Raw genomic sequence first — 14,327 nt, 5'->3', positions numbered from 1 at the left:
TCATTTTTCTGTAGTTTTTTCTTCCACACACACTATATTTATGCATTATGTTGCATCTTTTTGTCTTCCATATCTGTAATTTCCTTTCTACTCCTTTTTAACTGTTTCTGTTTTGTTTTGTTTTGTTTCTGTTTTCTTGTTTGTGATCCTTATCTATCCCTGGGCTGGTGTCTAATCTCCTTTCTACTACTACTTTTGTAACCTTTGTTTCTCTGATGGTTTTTGTTTTCTTTTTTATTGCTTTCCTGATCTCTGCTCTCCCATTTTTCATCTTCTGTTGTCTTATTTCCTTGAGCCTTTGCCTGTCATTTGTTTGAGTCCTTATATCTCATTGAGCTCTTATTTCACAGAAGCCCTTTTTTTCCACTAAGTTATTTTATTTCGTGAAAAGATACTGGTCACAATTTAATTTGCTCTATGGCAAAATCCTCTTGTGCGTGTTCTTCATTTTATCTATTTTATATTTATTGTATTCTCTTCCCTCTTCTTTTGGCATTGTTTTTGGGTTTTGTTTTGTTTTTTAATCCTGTGCTTTTGCCTGTTTTGCTTATTATTTTCATTTGAATAAGGGGAGTTTTCTTGTAAAACCTAGTTTTGGAAGGATATTGTAGGAGAAAAGCTAGAAAAGTAAGATACCAAGCAAGTATCTTAGTTGTCCTATGAACACTGTGGAATAAAAGGCAATCTCCCTGACTCACAGCAAAGCCATACCTGATAAGGAAGTATATGTGTGTGTAAATCAGATTGATTTGATTTAGTCTTCAACTGAAAAAGACTGGTCATTGCAAGACAGCTTGTCATCTTGCCAGACTGATTGATGTCTTCTTACAAAATGATGTGTTTTTGAGTTTCTTTGTTGAGCCTCACCTTCCTTCCCATTCTCCTGCTACTGAGTAGGATCACATCATCTGCTGAACCAGACTTCACATGCTTGTTTAAATGTGGGGAGGTTGATTCTATTACCCCTCGGAGTGTGTTCTCTCTGTTTCCTCTGGGAAACTGTGCTCTCACAGCCATATCTAGAATCTACAGTGGCAGGTCCTATGTGTATTCTTTTTTTCAGTGTAATTTTCACTGCCTTAAGCTGCCCTTCTTCATACATTTTAGTTCCATAAACATTACCTAGTTTGTTGATGATGGAGTTTACATTTCTGTTTCTGTTGGTTGGTTGGTTGGTTGGTTTTAGTTGTTTTCAGTTTCAAAAAGACAGCAGAGATCTGTTTATTCAACTTCTTTATCAGACATTTTGTTTTAAAGTATTATTGCTGTTAAAAAATACACATACATAAATGGTTAATTTAATTGTGACTATTAAATTGAGGATTTTAATATTAACTGGAATGTTTTGAAAGAGTAACTAAAAATAACTTTTTACGTTAATGACTGCTAAAATGTATTCAAATACCTTGAGCATTATATTTAAAGCTTTGGTTCTTTCCATTTGCTGCTTGAACTGAGTTATCTTTATATTCAAAACTCTAATTCTGAGATTGCTTGAATCCTTTTTTAGGCGTTTCATCAAACGGGTATATGTGTCTTTGCCAAATGAGGAGGTATGTATCTATGTTTGATTTTCTTTTTTTAGGCAGAAATAAGAACTACCATCTTGGCAGTATTAAATCTTCCAATGCATGGTACAGCTACATAGGAGAAGTTTGGCAGTTTCTTAAAAAGATAAACATAAACTTACTCTAAGACCCAGCAATTCCATTCCTAAGAATCTGCCCAAGGGAAGTGAAAACAGATGTCTACACAAAGACATGTACAAGAATTTTTATAACAGCATTGTAAAAAATAGCCAAGAACTGCAAAGAATCTAAAATAGTCATCAGTTGGTGAATGAAGAAACAAATGTGGTATATCCATTTAATGGACTACTATTTAGCAGTAAAAGGAATGACCTACTTACACGTGCTATAATGTGGATGAACCTCAAAAGCATTATATTAAGTGAAAGATGCCAGATGCAAAATATTACATATCATATGATTCCATTTATATGAAATATGCAGAAAAGGCAAATTTCTAGAAACATAATGTAGATAGTGGTTAGTTAAGGCTATGGGGTGGAAGTGGGTTTTTAGCTGCAAACAGGCACAAGCGGACTTTTTAGAGTGGTAGAAATATTCTAAAATTGTTGTGGTGATGGTTGCAAAATTCTGTATTAAAAGTCATTGAATTATATACATAAAATAGGTGAGATTCATGTTACATGGATTTGTACCTCTATAAAACTTTTTTAAAAATTGTGGTTGTCTAGCTCAGACCTTTGGGAGTAACAGCAGCTATTTCCTTACTGCTTTATTTGGATTATCTATAACTCTTCCAGGAACTCTTAAAAAATTGTCATTTTAACAGATTTGAATGAGGCTTTAAGATGTACAGTGATTTGTATAAGATCATTCAGCTCCTAAGTGAGAGTTGGGATTTGAACCCGATTCTTGGGTATTTTATTAAGCTAATTCTTAGGACTGATAATTCTTTAATATTTCTCTTCAGACACGACTACTTTTATTAAAAAACCTATTATGTAAACAAGGAAGCCCATTGACCCAGAAAGAACTGGCACAACTTGCTAGGTGAGTAATTTGATTTGGTCTATCTTGAAGCTTTTTTTTCTTTTTTTAAGACTTCATTTTCTGTTTTGTTTAAAGTAAACTCATGAGTAGTTTATTTATCAGAAGACTTCTTGTTTCATCCTATACTTCCTTTCCCTTCTTCCTTTTTTGGAGGGGTGGTAATTAGGTTTATTTATTTGTTTGTTAATTTTTTAAGTGGAGGTACTGGGGATTGAACCTAGTACCTCATGCATGCTAAGCATGCGCTCTACTACTGAGCTATATCTGCTTCTTTCTTATCTCATTTTCTTATATATATGGTGTCTAAATTTCAATTTCTAGATCCTCTAGAAAACATGACCTATGTATCTAATGATGGTACTATATTCTTTTTATAAACTTGTTAAAACTTATAAATGGTATTAAAGTAATTTTAAAACTTTAAAGCATCTTGTATCTTTCCACACAAACACAGATATTTTCATTTAAACTTGTTCTTTTGCATTACACATAATTTTTTAAAACTTTGACGTCTTCAACCTTCTTTATGAGTGATGTACTTAAGTAGAAGCTGAATATGAGAGGCAGTCATGAATTTTAGTCATTGAAAAATCTCATAAAGTAATTTAAAATATTCAACAAAATGTGAATAGCTAGTGGCTTTAGTAAAAACTCTGAGTTCCCAGATACCAATTAAAAAAGAACAAATTCAATACTTAGAAATATTGAAATCCTACTTTGTCACTCCAGTGAAAGAATTCTGCTAATAATGTTTGATCTGTGTAGTTATTTAACATAGTACATGATAAGTAAATGCTTTTTTTTTTTTTTTTCCTGTTTTATTTTCCTCTTTCCTTTGCCTCCATAGTTATTAATTCCCTTTGATAATCTCTTGGCTGCCCAGGATTCTCCACTGTGGCATCCCATTCAGGTGTGCCTCTTTTTGCCAATGTCTTCCACCCTAGACCCTGTCTTCACCCTGTCTGTCCTACATTTAAAGAAATCTTTCTTAATTGGCCCTCATTCCATCAAGGCAGTTCTTTTTATCAAGATAAAGACTCATTAACCTATAGAGGAGTAGTTGTGGTTATGTGTCAGGTGGCCAGCAATGGCTTATAGATGTTACCTTTCCAGGGGACATATTTACAATTTAATGAGCCTCCTGGGGGTATAGTATACCTTTATCTAAAGGAATGGTTCTAATGATGAAAATTGAGCTGGTACAAGGAACCAGCAGTAGACTGTTATGTTTTTAGCAAGTGGTCCTTCCTGTGCCCTTAAAATCAAATCATAAAGCTGTTTGCTTGATGACAAAGGCAAACTAGGTTTTACCTTCTTATTATGTGGCGGTTTTAAATCTGCAGAGGTGAAAATAAGTTACCCTTTCTTTTTTTCCCATTCTCAGAATGACCGATGGATACTCAGGAAGTGATCTAACAGCTTTGGCAAAAGATGCAGCACTGGGTCCTATCCGAGGTAGGAATACAAGAGCTTGAAACATTTAGAACTGTTTATTAGACCATTTGAGAAGTTTGAGAAGTCCCTATTGAGAGATCTTTTTTTTACTAGTAGGAAAGCAGTAAAGCTGTATCAATGGAAAACTTGATACAAAGTTTTTAGACTTAGGGTCAGCAAACCTTTCTGAAAAAAAGCCTAAATAGCAAATATTTTAGGCTTGTGGGCCACATATACTCTCTGTTGCATATTCTTTTCTTTTTCTTCTTTTTTTAACAACAATCGAAAAAATGTGAAACCATTCTTTAGCTCACAGAGCATACGAAGACAGTCCATGGATCAGTCAGTGAACCATGAGCCTTGTTCTAGACAGCAGGCTTCAATTCTTGATAGAAGATTAGCAGCAGAAAACTCAAATAAAAAGAAAACTTTTCAAAGCAGGCATGAAAGAATAAAGGGAAAATGTTCTTATCTGTTATTTAGTTCTTTTCATTTCAGTATTTTAATATCACTTGAAATTAATGTTTCTAAGGGAATTTACATAAATAGAAGTTTTTACTTTCATCATTATATGTTATCTTTTGAAAAATTACAGCAAAGTGTATCATTCATTGCTGTGTTTTGATTCAGAGTAATTTGTTGATTCTGAAGTACCACACCTGATCATTTTTAGGTTATGTTAGATTAAATTCACTGTGATACCACTTGAGAGATGTTCACAGCTGTTTTTCCAAGCATGGGTGGTGGATGGGTGGTGCTCTCAGGTCTGCACTCAGGTTACTGGCCATGATGGTAAAATACAAAACATATCTGCAACAGTGAAACAGGGTACTGCTTAAGAACTGCTGCTTTGGAGAATAACATGTAATCTTGGGAATATATTTTGAAACTCTGGGTAAAGCGTTTTAGTCAAAGTTTCTTACTGCTGAAGGCATGAAATCTTAATCAGATAGTGGACTCAGGAACAGTAGCTAATGTATAAATCATTTGTATTTTTTAGAGTATTTTCACTATTATTCTGAAGCAGATAAAGTTGTTAGCTTAAAAAAAAAAAACTAATACCTTTTGTAAAGACCAAGTTGCATTATTTTAAGTTTTCTCTTAAATTTGTAAAATCTGCTGTTATTGAGCAATTTGTAAAGAAATTGAATGCCTTTCATTACTCCTAAGAAGGAATATTATTCTAAGCATTTATAAATTGTGCTCTTAATATTAATGCATATCTTTTAAAATATAATTATTTATATTGAACATACACTTTTAGATTATTGTACTTGGTTTTGCTCTTCAGTAATTTAAACTTGAAAATCTTTAAACTTAAAAGTGGCTGACTTTTCTATTCTACAGAACTGAAACCAGAACAAGTGAAGAATATGTCTGCCAGTGAGGTATACTCTATTGTTCTGGTTCTCTATATTGTGAAACTTATCTTTTGTCTGGATTTTTCTAGTTTATTTGATTAGAAACTAGAAAAAACTAATTTTGCTTTATTTCAAAATATGGAGGACTGTCAAATTGCAGTGTTTGTAAAATTTTTTTTTTATTATTCTTGAGTTGTAGTTTAGGGGGGAGGAGGTAATATTTATTTATTTTATTTATTATCATTTTTTCTTCTTTGAGGAAGGTACTGGGGATCGAACTCATGACCTCATGCATTCTAAGCACACACTCTACAACTGAGCTATTCCCCCACCCCCTAGATTGCAATCTTTTATGGTGTTCTTTGGTAATACACAAAAAATACTGTACAGAGTTCTCAAGTCATTGTCTATCAAATCATATCAATACTAAATAGAAGAAAATTATAGGAAACGAGGATATTATACATTATGAAGACAGCTTGTAACAGGTTAACCCCCTGATGTTCTATTTTGTTACTTTTTCAATAATGTTTAGGTATTCTTATAAAAGCAATACAGTTTCCATTGTAGTATAATTTGTTACATTTTTAAAATATAGTAAACCTGCGTATGAGATACTGAAGCATTTCTTTTGAAAAAAAATTGCTTGCCAAATATAGATTTGGATATGCAGAATGATCATAGCTGTGTGAGCAGACATTTTAAATCAGATAGCACCTGAGACATTACCTGAAGAGAATTCATTCTTGGAATAGAATAGAACTCCAGTGGAGTTCAAATGTGAACTGCAAAAAAAAAAAAAAAAAACCTGAGATATAAGCTGGAGGCTAGCTTGGGGTCTGCACATTGCAGAGGGTCCTGTTCATGTTTTAACAGCTATTGAAGAGACAGGGAACTCTTAACAGAGAGAGTGAGTATATTTGAGTGCATTTTGGCAGTCTTTTTTTCAAGCTTCCAAATGTGAAGTTGTCTTTGGGCATCTTATAGTTAATTGACTACATTGCTAAGAAACCCCTCATACTTCTTGCAGCCACCCTTTTCCATTGTAACAGTCTAGTTTATCTGGAGTGTGTTTGACATGAATGAAGCTTAGGAATAGAGAATTCCACATACGCACGTTGGTGTTTTAGCTACTGTTACTTTAAAAATTCATGTTTAAAGTATAGGTTCCAGGTCCCTTTGATCTGATTCATAATTTTAACTCCACAATTTTCTAATTCATATATATATATGTAAAATTTGTGTTCTCAAAGTATTGAGGGTATTTTTAATAGTTCAGGTATAATTTATTAACAATGTCCCATCAGTATATTATTTTTATGGTCTTGTACTCATAGCATAAACCTAATTATTATACTTTTCTATCCAAAAAGTAAGCATTGTGCATGAATTATTTCTTTTCCACACACCACCCTCCCTGCCTTGGAGACAGGACAGGCAAACTTGATATCTCATATACATACTCTGGCCCCCTAGATTCAAGCTGAGGAAAGGTCCATTGTGGGACATTTTAGGCCTCTGTGTTTGTCCCTTGGAAAGACCATACAGAATTAAAGGACTAATCAAGACAGTAAGTAATGAGCTAAAACCATCGGTTGGCAGGTAAATTTTTAGTAAGAAGCTGTCTACAGATTCCAAGTTGACTTAGGCAAAATCCACTCAGCTCCACATCTCTAAGTATTCTTCACTCTGTCTCAAGCTCCTAGGCCATGGCATTTCCTGTGACAATCCATTGGGGAGGACACTCATACCTATAAGTGAAATGCTTTGATACACCTTCATTAATAACTTAAAATGATTTTATGAAAGCAAGTAGATAGCTGCTTAGCAACTAGTAGAAATTCTTAGGAATATGTCCATAATAATTTGATGGGAAAAGAAATCTGTTTTCCACTGATAGTGGCTCTGTTAACCTTTGTATATGTTCTACCCATCCTGAGAATATACATACAACCAAACTTTAACATTTTTCTTCTTCACTGAACAATGTCAACCTAAATATAGTTCCTGTTTCATTTGAAGAGTAAATGTATTTTGAGTCTATCTTCTTTTTTCAGTAACTCTTATAGACTCATGATTTTAAAACAAGGTAATTCTGTTGCAATAGCTATCTAATTGCCATATAACAAAAGTTTGCCTAAAAACTTGGCAGTTTAAAATGACATGTATTTATTGTCTCACATTTTTCAGAGTCAGGAATATGGGCACAGCTTAGCTAAGTCCTCTGTTTCAAACTCTTTCAGAGGGCTGCAATTAAAGTGTTGGCCAGGGTTTCTGACAGTGTTGCAATTACGATGTTGGCTGGGGGTGTAGTTACTGTAAGACTCAACAGGGGAAAGATCTTCCAAGTTCACATGGTTCTTTGCCAGATTCATTTACTCTTGTATTGGGCTGAGAGCCTCAGTTTTCTCTGGTTATTGGCTAAAGGCCACCTTCAGTTACTTGCCACATAGGCCTCCCCAACACAGTAATTTGCTTCATCAAAGCAAGTGAGCCAGAAAGACAAGAGAGTGCCACCAAGATGAAAGTCATAGAGGGGAGGGTATAGCGCAAGTGGTAGAGCGCATGTGTAGCATACACCAGGTCCTGGGTTCAATCCCCAATACCTCCTCTAAAAATAAATAAAACTAAGTAAATCTAACTACCTCCCCCTGAAAAAAAAAAAGATGGAAGTCATAGTCTTGATAACATAAATCCTAGAAGTGACATCTCATCACTTTTGCTATATTCTGTTCTTAGGTCCAGTCCACACTCAGGGGGAAGGGATTTCATAAGAGCATATATACGTATATAACAAGAGGCAGAATCATTAGGAGACGTGTCAGAAAATGCCCACACCATCAGTAAATCAATTATAATTTTATTTTATGTTTAGTGGGTCACATTTGGCCAGTGAAATCTATTTTTATATTAAGAAGAGCCCTCTCAACACTACTTCAGAACTTTGAAACACACTCTTGCTTTTTGGGAGCAAAGCACACCTTGAATTTGTCTATTCCAAGACATGTAACCAGCAACTCTATGGGAACCTGGTTCATTTTAATGGAGAATAATTTTAAGACTCTGGTTGTGAAAATGCATGCTACTTTATTTTTTATTAACATTGGTGTTAAGTTAGCCCACTCCAATGACAAGAGCCTGAAAATACACATATTTTTTAGATACTGTGAATTCATTCAGATACAGTACATTTATTTCAGTATTACAGTGTAACATATCTACTTGAACTTTTAAACCCCGCACCTAAAAATATAAATATAATTGTATCTTATATCTTAAAAATATATAAGCCATAACATTATTTTAAACTAAATTTCGGATAGCAGTACTATACTTAAAACTACTGAATGAATTACAAGAAATAACATTACTGGTACCTTTTGTGACCATTCCACTAATTATGTGCAGTCAGGTTACATTGTTACAATTTTTGGTTCTACTGTATACTTTTATCTAGTGTAAGTTTACTTTTAATCTAATGATTTTAGTATTAATTCAGTAGTAGCTTTTAGCTGTTAGTCCTGCCTTATGAGTTAATAGTTATAACACACTTAACAGTCTGGCAAATAGTGAATATTTTTTATAAGTGTCCATTAAATAATTTTAAAATACATAAATACTAAATAATGGCAATTTATTATAGAGATTAAGGAAATTCATTCTATCAGTCTCATTTATGAGGTGACAGGAAAACACAAGTGGTTTGGTTTCTAAAATACAGTACTCGAATTTTTTTCAGGCATTCTTTGGTACAGTTTTATTAACTGTTGCCAGGTAGTAGTGTATGTGCACAAATTTAGGTGAGATATACACAACTGATTTTAGTTTATAAGAATAGAAAGTTGAATAATTATGTCGGAATTCTGTATTTTTAAGAGGTAGTACTGAAAATCATTTGGTTATAAATTCAGGGTATAATGTACTTTGTTTATAAAGCACATAGTTTGTATTCAGTTTAACTTTATTAATTCTTTTATTATTTTGTTTTGATGAGACTTTTGCTATTTATTTCCCCTCTTTACTGAACTAGCTACCAGTTGATTTTTCCTATTACATACATTAGTCTCTTTTAAGTTTAAAATATCATATATAAATTTTGTATGTTTATACATACACCAAACTATGTACTTAAATTAGAATTTCATCAAAAGCTTTTAAAATATTAATCTTAATAACAAACATTATTCAGAAACATCATAGATAATAGACTACATTCATCATTCTACATTTTGGGCTTTTGGAGGAGCCCATGTGTGTTTTACAGTTAAATAAGACATGTAGGGCTCATATTAGTAATTATGGTAACAATATATCCTTTTTCTTTTTGACTAAGATTTTTCAGATTAGGCTACAAGTTACAAGTATAGTTGACTTTTTCTAATCTTATGTTCATATTAGAGAGGATGTAAAGTAGTTAGATTGGGTTTTACAAGAGTAATAAGAATATAGATAAATATCAGTTGTTGTAGATTTGTCTCCAATTCTCCTTTAACTTCTTACTTTGAGGCAACATTCACATGTATATACAAGTAACAGTTTTTAATAATGATCGTTTGTGCAAAACTCCATTTTGCCTTTTAAAAATCCTTAGGTAAAAATTAGATATTTATTAACTCAGTATTGTTTTATTCTGCATTCTCAGAGCCAATTAAAAATGTCAGAAAATAAGACCAAAGTAATATAAAAATGCATTATAAGCAATATTAATATTAGAACATTTCAGATATAAGCTTCCTCCATGTTGTGGTTAAAGAGCAATATTTCCTTAAAAGTCCCAACTGCATCTTGTAAACTCCTCTTTCCTTTCTGATAAACCTGGTATGAATTTAACTAGAGTATGTTTGTGGGGAATGAGACTGGAGAATGCAAAATTAAAATAAAACTACGCAGAGAAAAATTGGAAGGAGATAAGCCAAGTATTGGTTGTATATCTGAATGGTGGAATTGAGTGATTCTTTTTTTTTTTAATTTGTCTATAGTTTCCCATATTTTCTATGTGTATGTTTTGTTTTTATAATGGGAAAATATTGTGATTTAAATGTTTCTATCTAGGAAGCTAAACATATGAAATGAAAGTATATTAGTATTGCATTTTGGTGGGATTTCATATATAGCAAACTTGCCCAGAATTTAGTATGTAAAGTAAGATGATGGACATGATTTTCTAAGAATACATCTGTATATATTTATAACGTTACTAGACAATAGCAACATTATTTTTATCCATCGTTAGGTTAACCACTATATATATGTTCATCATTTATATTGTCTTTTTTTTTTTTCAATTCTAGATGAGAAATATTCGCTTATCGGACTTCACTGAATCCTTAAAAAAGATAAAACGCAGTGTGAGCCCTCAAACCTTAGAAGCATACATACGTTGGAACAAGGACTTTGGAGATACCACTGTTTAAGCCTGCAGAACGTTTTCCTTTCCAAGAGAAAAACACACCATCTTCAATGAATAGTTATCAGCTACAGAAACTCAGCCTAAGTTTACAGGACTTTTCAGAGTCTTAAAATTTTTTGTGCACCCCTGAAGATGAACCATAAAATAAACTTAAATAAAGTATAAAACGCAATTGGAATATTTTGTTTAAGGCCTTCTTGCCTTGATGGTCATGGTTATCCCGATGAGCACTGTAAATTAGAGAACAACGAAAACTGATGCTAGTCTTCTTTACCACTGTAATCATAATGTAAATAGTAATTTGTATGTTATGTTACAGATGAAAGTATTCCAGAGACAGTGAATGGTAGAAGACACAAGAGCCTTTGGTTGTCTGTCTTATGATGTGTTTCTTAAAGTAGTAATTTTTCCTTTTTTCCTTTCCTACTGTTCTCTTTACTACAGGTGATGGGTGATTAGGATGCCAAACACTGTTGTGTTTTTGGGTTTTTTTTTTTTTTCTTTTTTTCTTTTTACAAATCGTGTGCCAAATGAAACTTTTTCCTACCTAACAGTAGTAGGAAAAAGTTTTTTGAAGGTTTTTTTCTTCTTCATAAATCTATAAACATTAAATAATGTGTTCTTTTCACTTTTTGTTTTTCTGTTACCTTTCTACCAAACAATTTAGAAAGCAATATGATAGCAATAAATCTAGTGAAACAGAATTTTGAAGTTTTGAGACACTCTGTCATACAACATGTAGATCAATCCTCATGTGACGTGCAGTATTTTTTTTTTTTCCAAATATATTTGTCAGAAATCTACTGTAGACTGTTAACTTATTCCTAGTGGAATTTATTTTCTGCTAGAGTTATTCTCATATTTAAGAAAGCCAATTAACTGCTGTAAAAGTGGTTCCTGTGCAAGAGAAGGGAAGTACTGGGAGCTAAGACATTTCTAATTTATTGCTTATTACTTTCTTACTGTTTACAAGATAATTATAAGCCAGTGGATCTACCATCTTTTATTAATAATTATTAATCCCTCCAATGAAACTTTAAAAAAGTACTGAATTTTTATACATTGCATACATTTTATAGGTTTCTTGTGCTCACTTTGTTAACTAAAAAGTTTTAGTCTGTTAATCTGCCTTTTGTTCCCCAGAAATGTACAGTAATTCCGTTCCTTGTTTGTATAAGTATGCCTGGATTTTTATTATAAAAATGTCATTGTAGGAAGTAGAGACTCATATCATGGCCTTTTAAATATTGTAATAAAGGCAAATGGATATTTGCCCTTAGCTTACTGGTTAAAAGTTTGTTTACAGAAATTTTCTTTGGTGCTTTTATATAAAATGTCATAAGTGGAAAGTATAGTTTAATAGTAGTAACAAATATTTTTCACTTAGGAAAAATATCTTTGGTTTTGAGAGAACACATTACAGTTAAAAACTTGCCCCTACTAGATAAGAATTTTGTAATGAAAACATATTCTTTTTAACTTTACTCTTTCTCACCTTAAAGATTTATCTAAATATAGAAGATGAATGGTTTCTTAAGATCATGTGCTATTTATAGCCATAACTTAAATCATGTTTCTTCTAATAATAGAATTCCCTGGATAATAAAAATAAGGATTGAGATAAATAGAAGTTTTTGAGCTAGAACCATGCATATTTTATATCATAAGTGGTATCTTTTAAAGGCCTCAAACATTAAAAGCATCAATTATAAAATACTGACAATGAAAGATGATAAAATATACATGATGACAAGAATTAGGAACATCCTAAACTAAAACATTTTCAATAAAGCTCAAATTTCATTTAGAAAATTATTAATATTGATACTTAGAGAACTGGGTTAATCAATCATGTTAAAGATCCATGTGCTTCAAGCTCAACTTTTAAAATATAAACTCTAAAATTATAATTTTATCTATAATAATTGAATGTAGCTCACTTTTTATTGGGGAAGTTTTTAGATAACAAAGGCTCCAAATGTTAAAAGATGGAAAAGTCAAATTAATATTGTCATAAACTTTGAGTCAGAAAATTATATTACTGTATGAATATCCATCCATGTGTTTCCCGATCAAGTCTGAAGTTGAGCTTAGCGCTGGAGAACTGTTTTCTTTGACTTACTATGCCTGTTTTATTTTAAGTTTTTTTTTCTTTCATAGAAAGGCCATAAAAATAGCATATTATATAGTAGGAAGTGTAAGGGGTTGGTTTGGTCTTTTTCAATAAAGATAGAAGTTGCTGAGGTTTTCCAAACTAATATTAGACTTAGATTTTGACGTTGTAGATTTTGCACTGAGCTGTCTCACGTTATTCAGTAGAATGTAATGTTTAAACGTTAGTGTGCTCTTCATGTTAATATGGCAGAGTTTTGTAAACTAAATTAAAACGTATTGATGTACTGGACTTTGAGTCAAGGGAAAGAATCAATACCATCTTTTCAAATATCTTAAGGGTAAAAGCTTTTTCTAAGTCTGCCAGTTGAGGTTATTAGATTTGCAACTGCATATATGCTTTGTGCTTGGGAAGAATTAGAGGAAAAGCAGATACTAGAATTCTAATTTAAGTAAATATACAGCAGTCTTTGTTTATAGTGTAAAATTCATTATATTTTGTACAAAAACTAATTCTTTTGGTAGAATGAACCATTTATAGTTTGTTTTTGGACTCTGAGTCAAAGGATTTTCCTTTAAATGGTTGTCTCAGTTCTACTCTGGTCTTTTGTACTTTTCTTCAGAAGAAATGAATTAAAAGGTTCAGCTACATAAGTGAGTTTTTATCCTAATGGATTGGAAATAAATTATAAACTTTATTTTGCCTTTTGATTTTTTTTTATTTGAAACTTTGTCTTTTTGTTTTATTTGTGGTTCCCTTTGTAAAAGCTTATAAGTTAGATTAGGTCTCATATGTTTATTTTTGCTTTTATTTCTATTACTTTGGGAAACTGACCTAAGAAAAAGCAACACCCCACTTTTGGTATCAGAATCTTATCCTGTGTGGGTTGCCATAACAAAAATAATTTAAGCTGTGGCTTAAACAACAGAAATTTATTTTCCCAGTTCTGGAGCATGGGAAATCCAAGATCAAGGTGCTAACAATGTGGTTTATGGTGAGAGCTCTCACTGTCTTGGCAAATGGCTGTGTCCTCACATGGCAGAAAGAGCAAGCTCTCTGATGTCTCTTCTTATAAGGACAGTAATCCCATCATGAGGATCCCACCACTTTGACCTCATCTAACCCTTATTATCTCCCAAAGGCACATATCCGAATACCATCAAATTGTGGGGTAGGGTTCCAATATACAAATTTTAAGGGGACACATTCAGTCCATAATATCCACTAAAGGAACCAGGGCTCCTTGGTGAAATGGCCAATTCCAGATTTAGGTCAAAGAAAATACCTGATGACCCAGAATATCTTGTGCCAGAAAAGAAAGTGCTTAAACAAGGAAGAGGATGAATTATTGACTGATTAGAGGAGGTCTCACTGGACAATTTTGAGCATCAAAATAAGTAATTATAGTAATGGACTGTAACCCATCAAAT

General features: G+C 32.4%; 1 protein-coding gene across 5 annotated transcripts in view; it reads left to right on the top strand.

The window, feature by feature from the left end:
• The window catches only part of SPAST (spastin), a 49,634-nt gene extending 36,040 nt beyond the window's left edge, over window positions 1-13,594 (top strand). For 4 of the 5 annotated variants that reach the window (XM_010987774.3, XM_031466811.2, XM_031466810.2 and 1 more), the window contains 5 exons: window positions 1,511-1,553; window positions 2,500-2,579; window positions 3,964-4,034; window positions 5,361-5,401; window positions 10,666-13,594. In XM_010987774.3, the coding sequence (XP_010986076.1) occupies window positions 1,511-1,553; window positions 2,500-2,579; window positions 3,964-4,034; window positions 5,361-5,401; window positions 10,666-10,788 (358 nt within the window). In that variant the 3' untranslated portion in view covers window positions 10,789-13,594. The remainder of the gene's footprint in view (window positions 1-1,510; window positions 1,554-2,499; window positions 2,580-3,963; window positions 4,035-5,360; window positions 5,402-10,665) is intronic. The other variant, XM_031466812.2, reaches the window with a different exon arrangement.
• The last annotated feature ends 733 nt before the right edge of the window (window positions 13,595-14,327 follow it).

Source organism: Camelus dromedarius, chromosome 15 (assembly GCF_036321535.1).
Source record: "Camelus dromedarius isolate mCamDro1 chromosome 15, mCamDro1.pat, whole genome shotgun sequence".
Classification (NCBI taxonomy): Eukaryota; Metazoa; Chordata; class Mammalia; order Artiodactyla; family Camelidae; genus Camelus; species Camelus dromedarius.
Note: the sequence above shows the minus strand (reverse complement) of the source record. Positions and strands in the feature narration are given on the sequence as shown.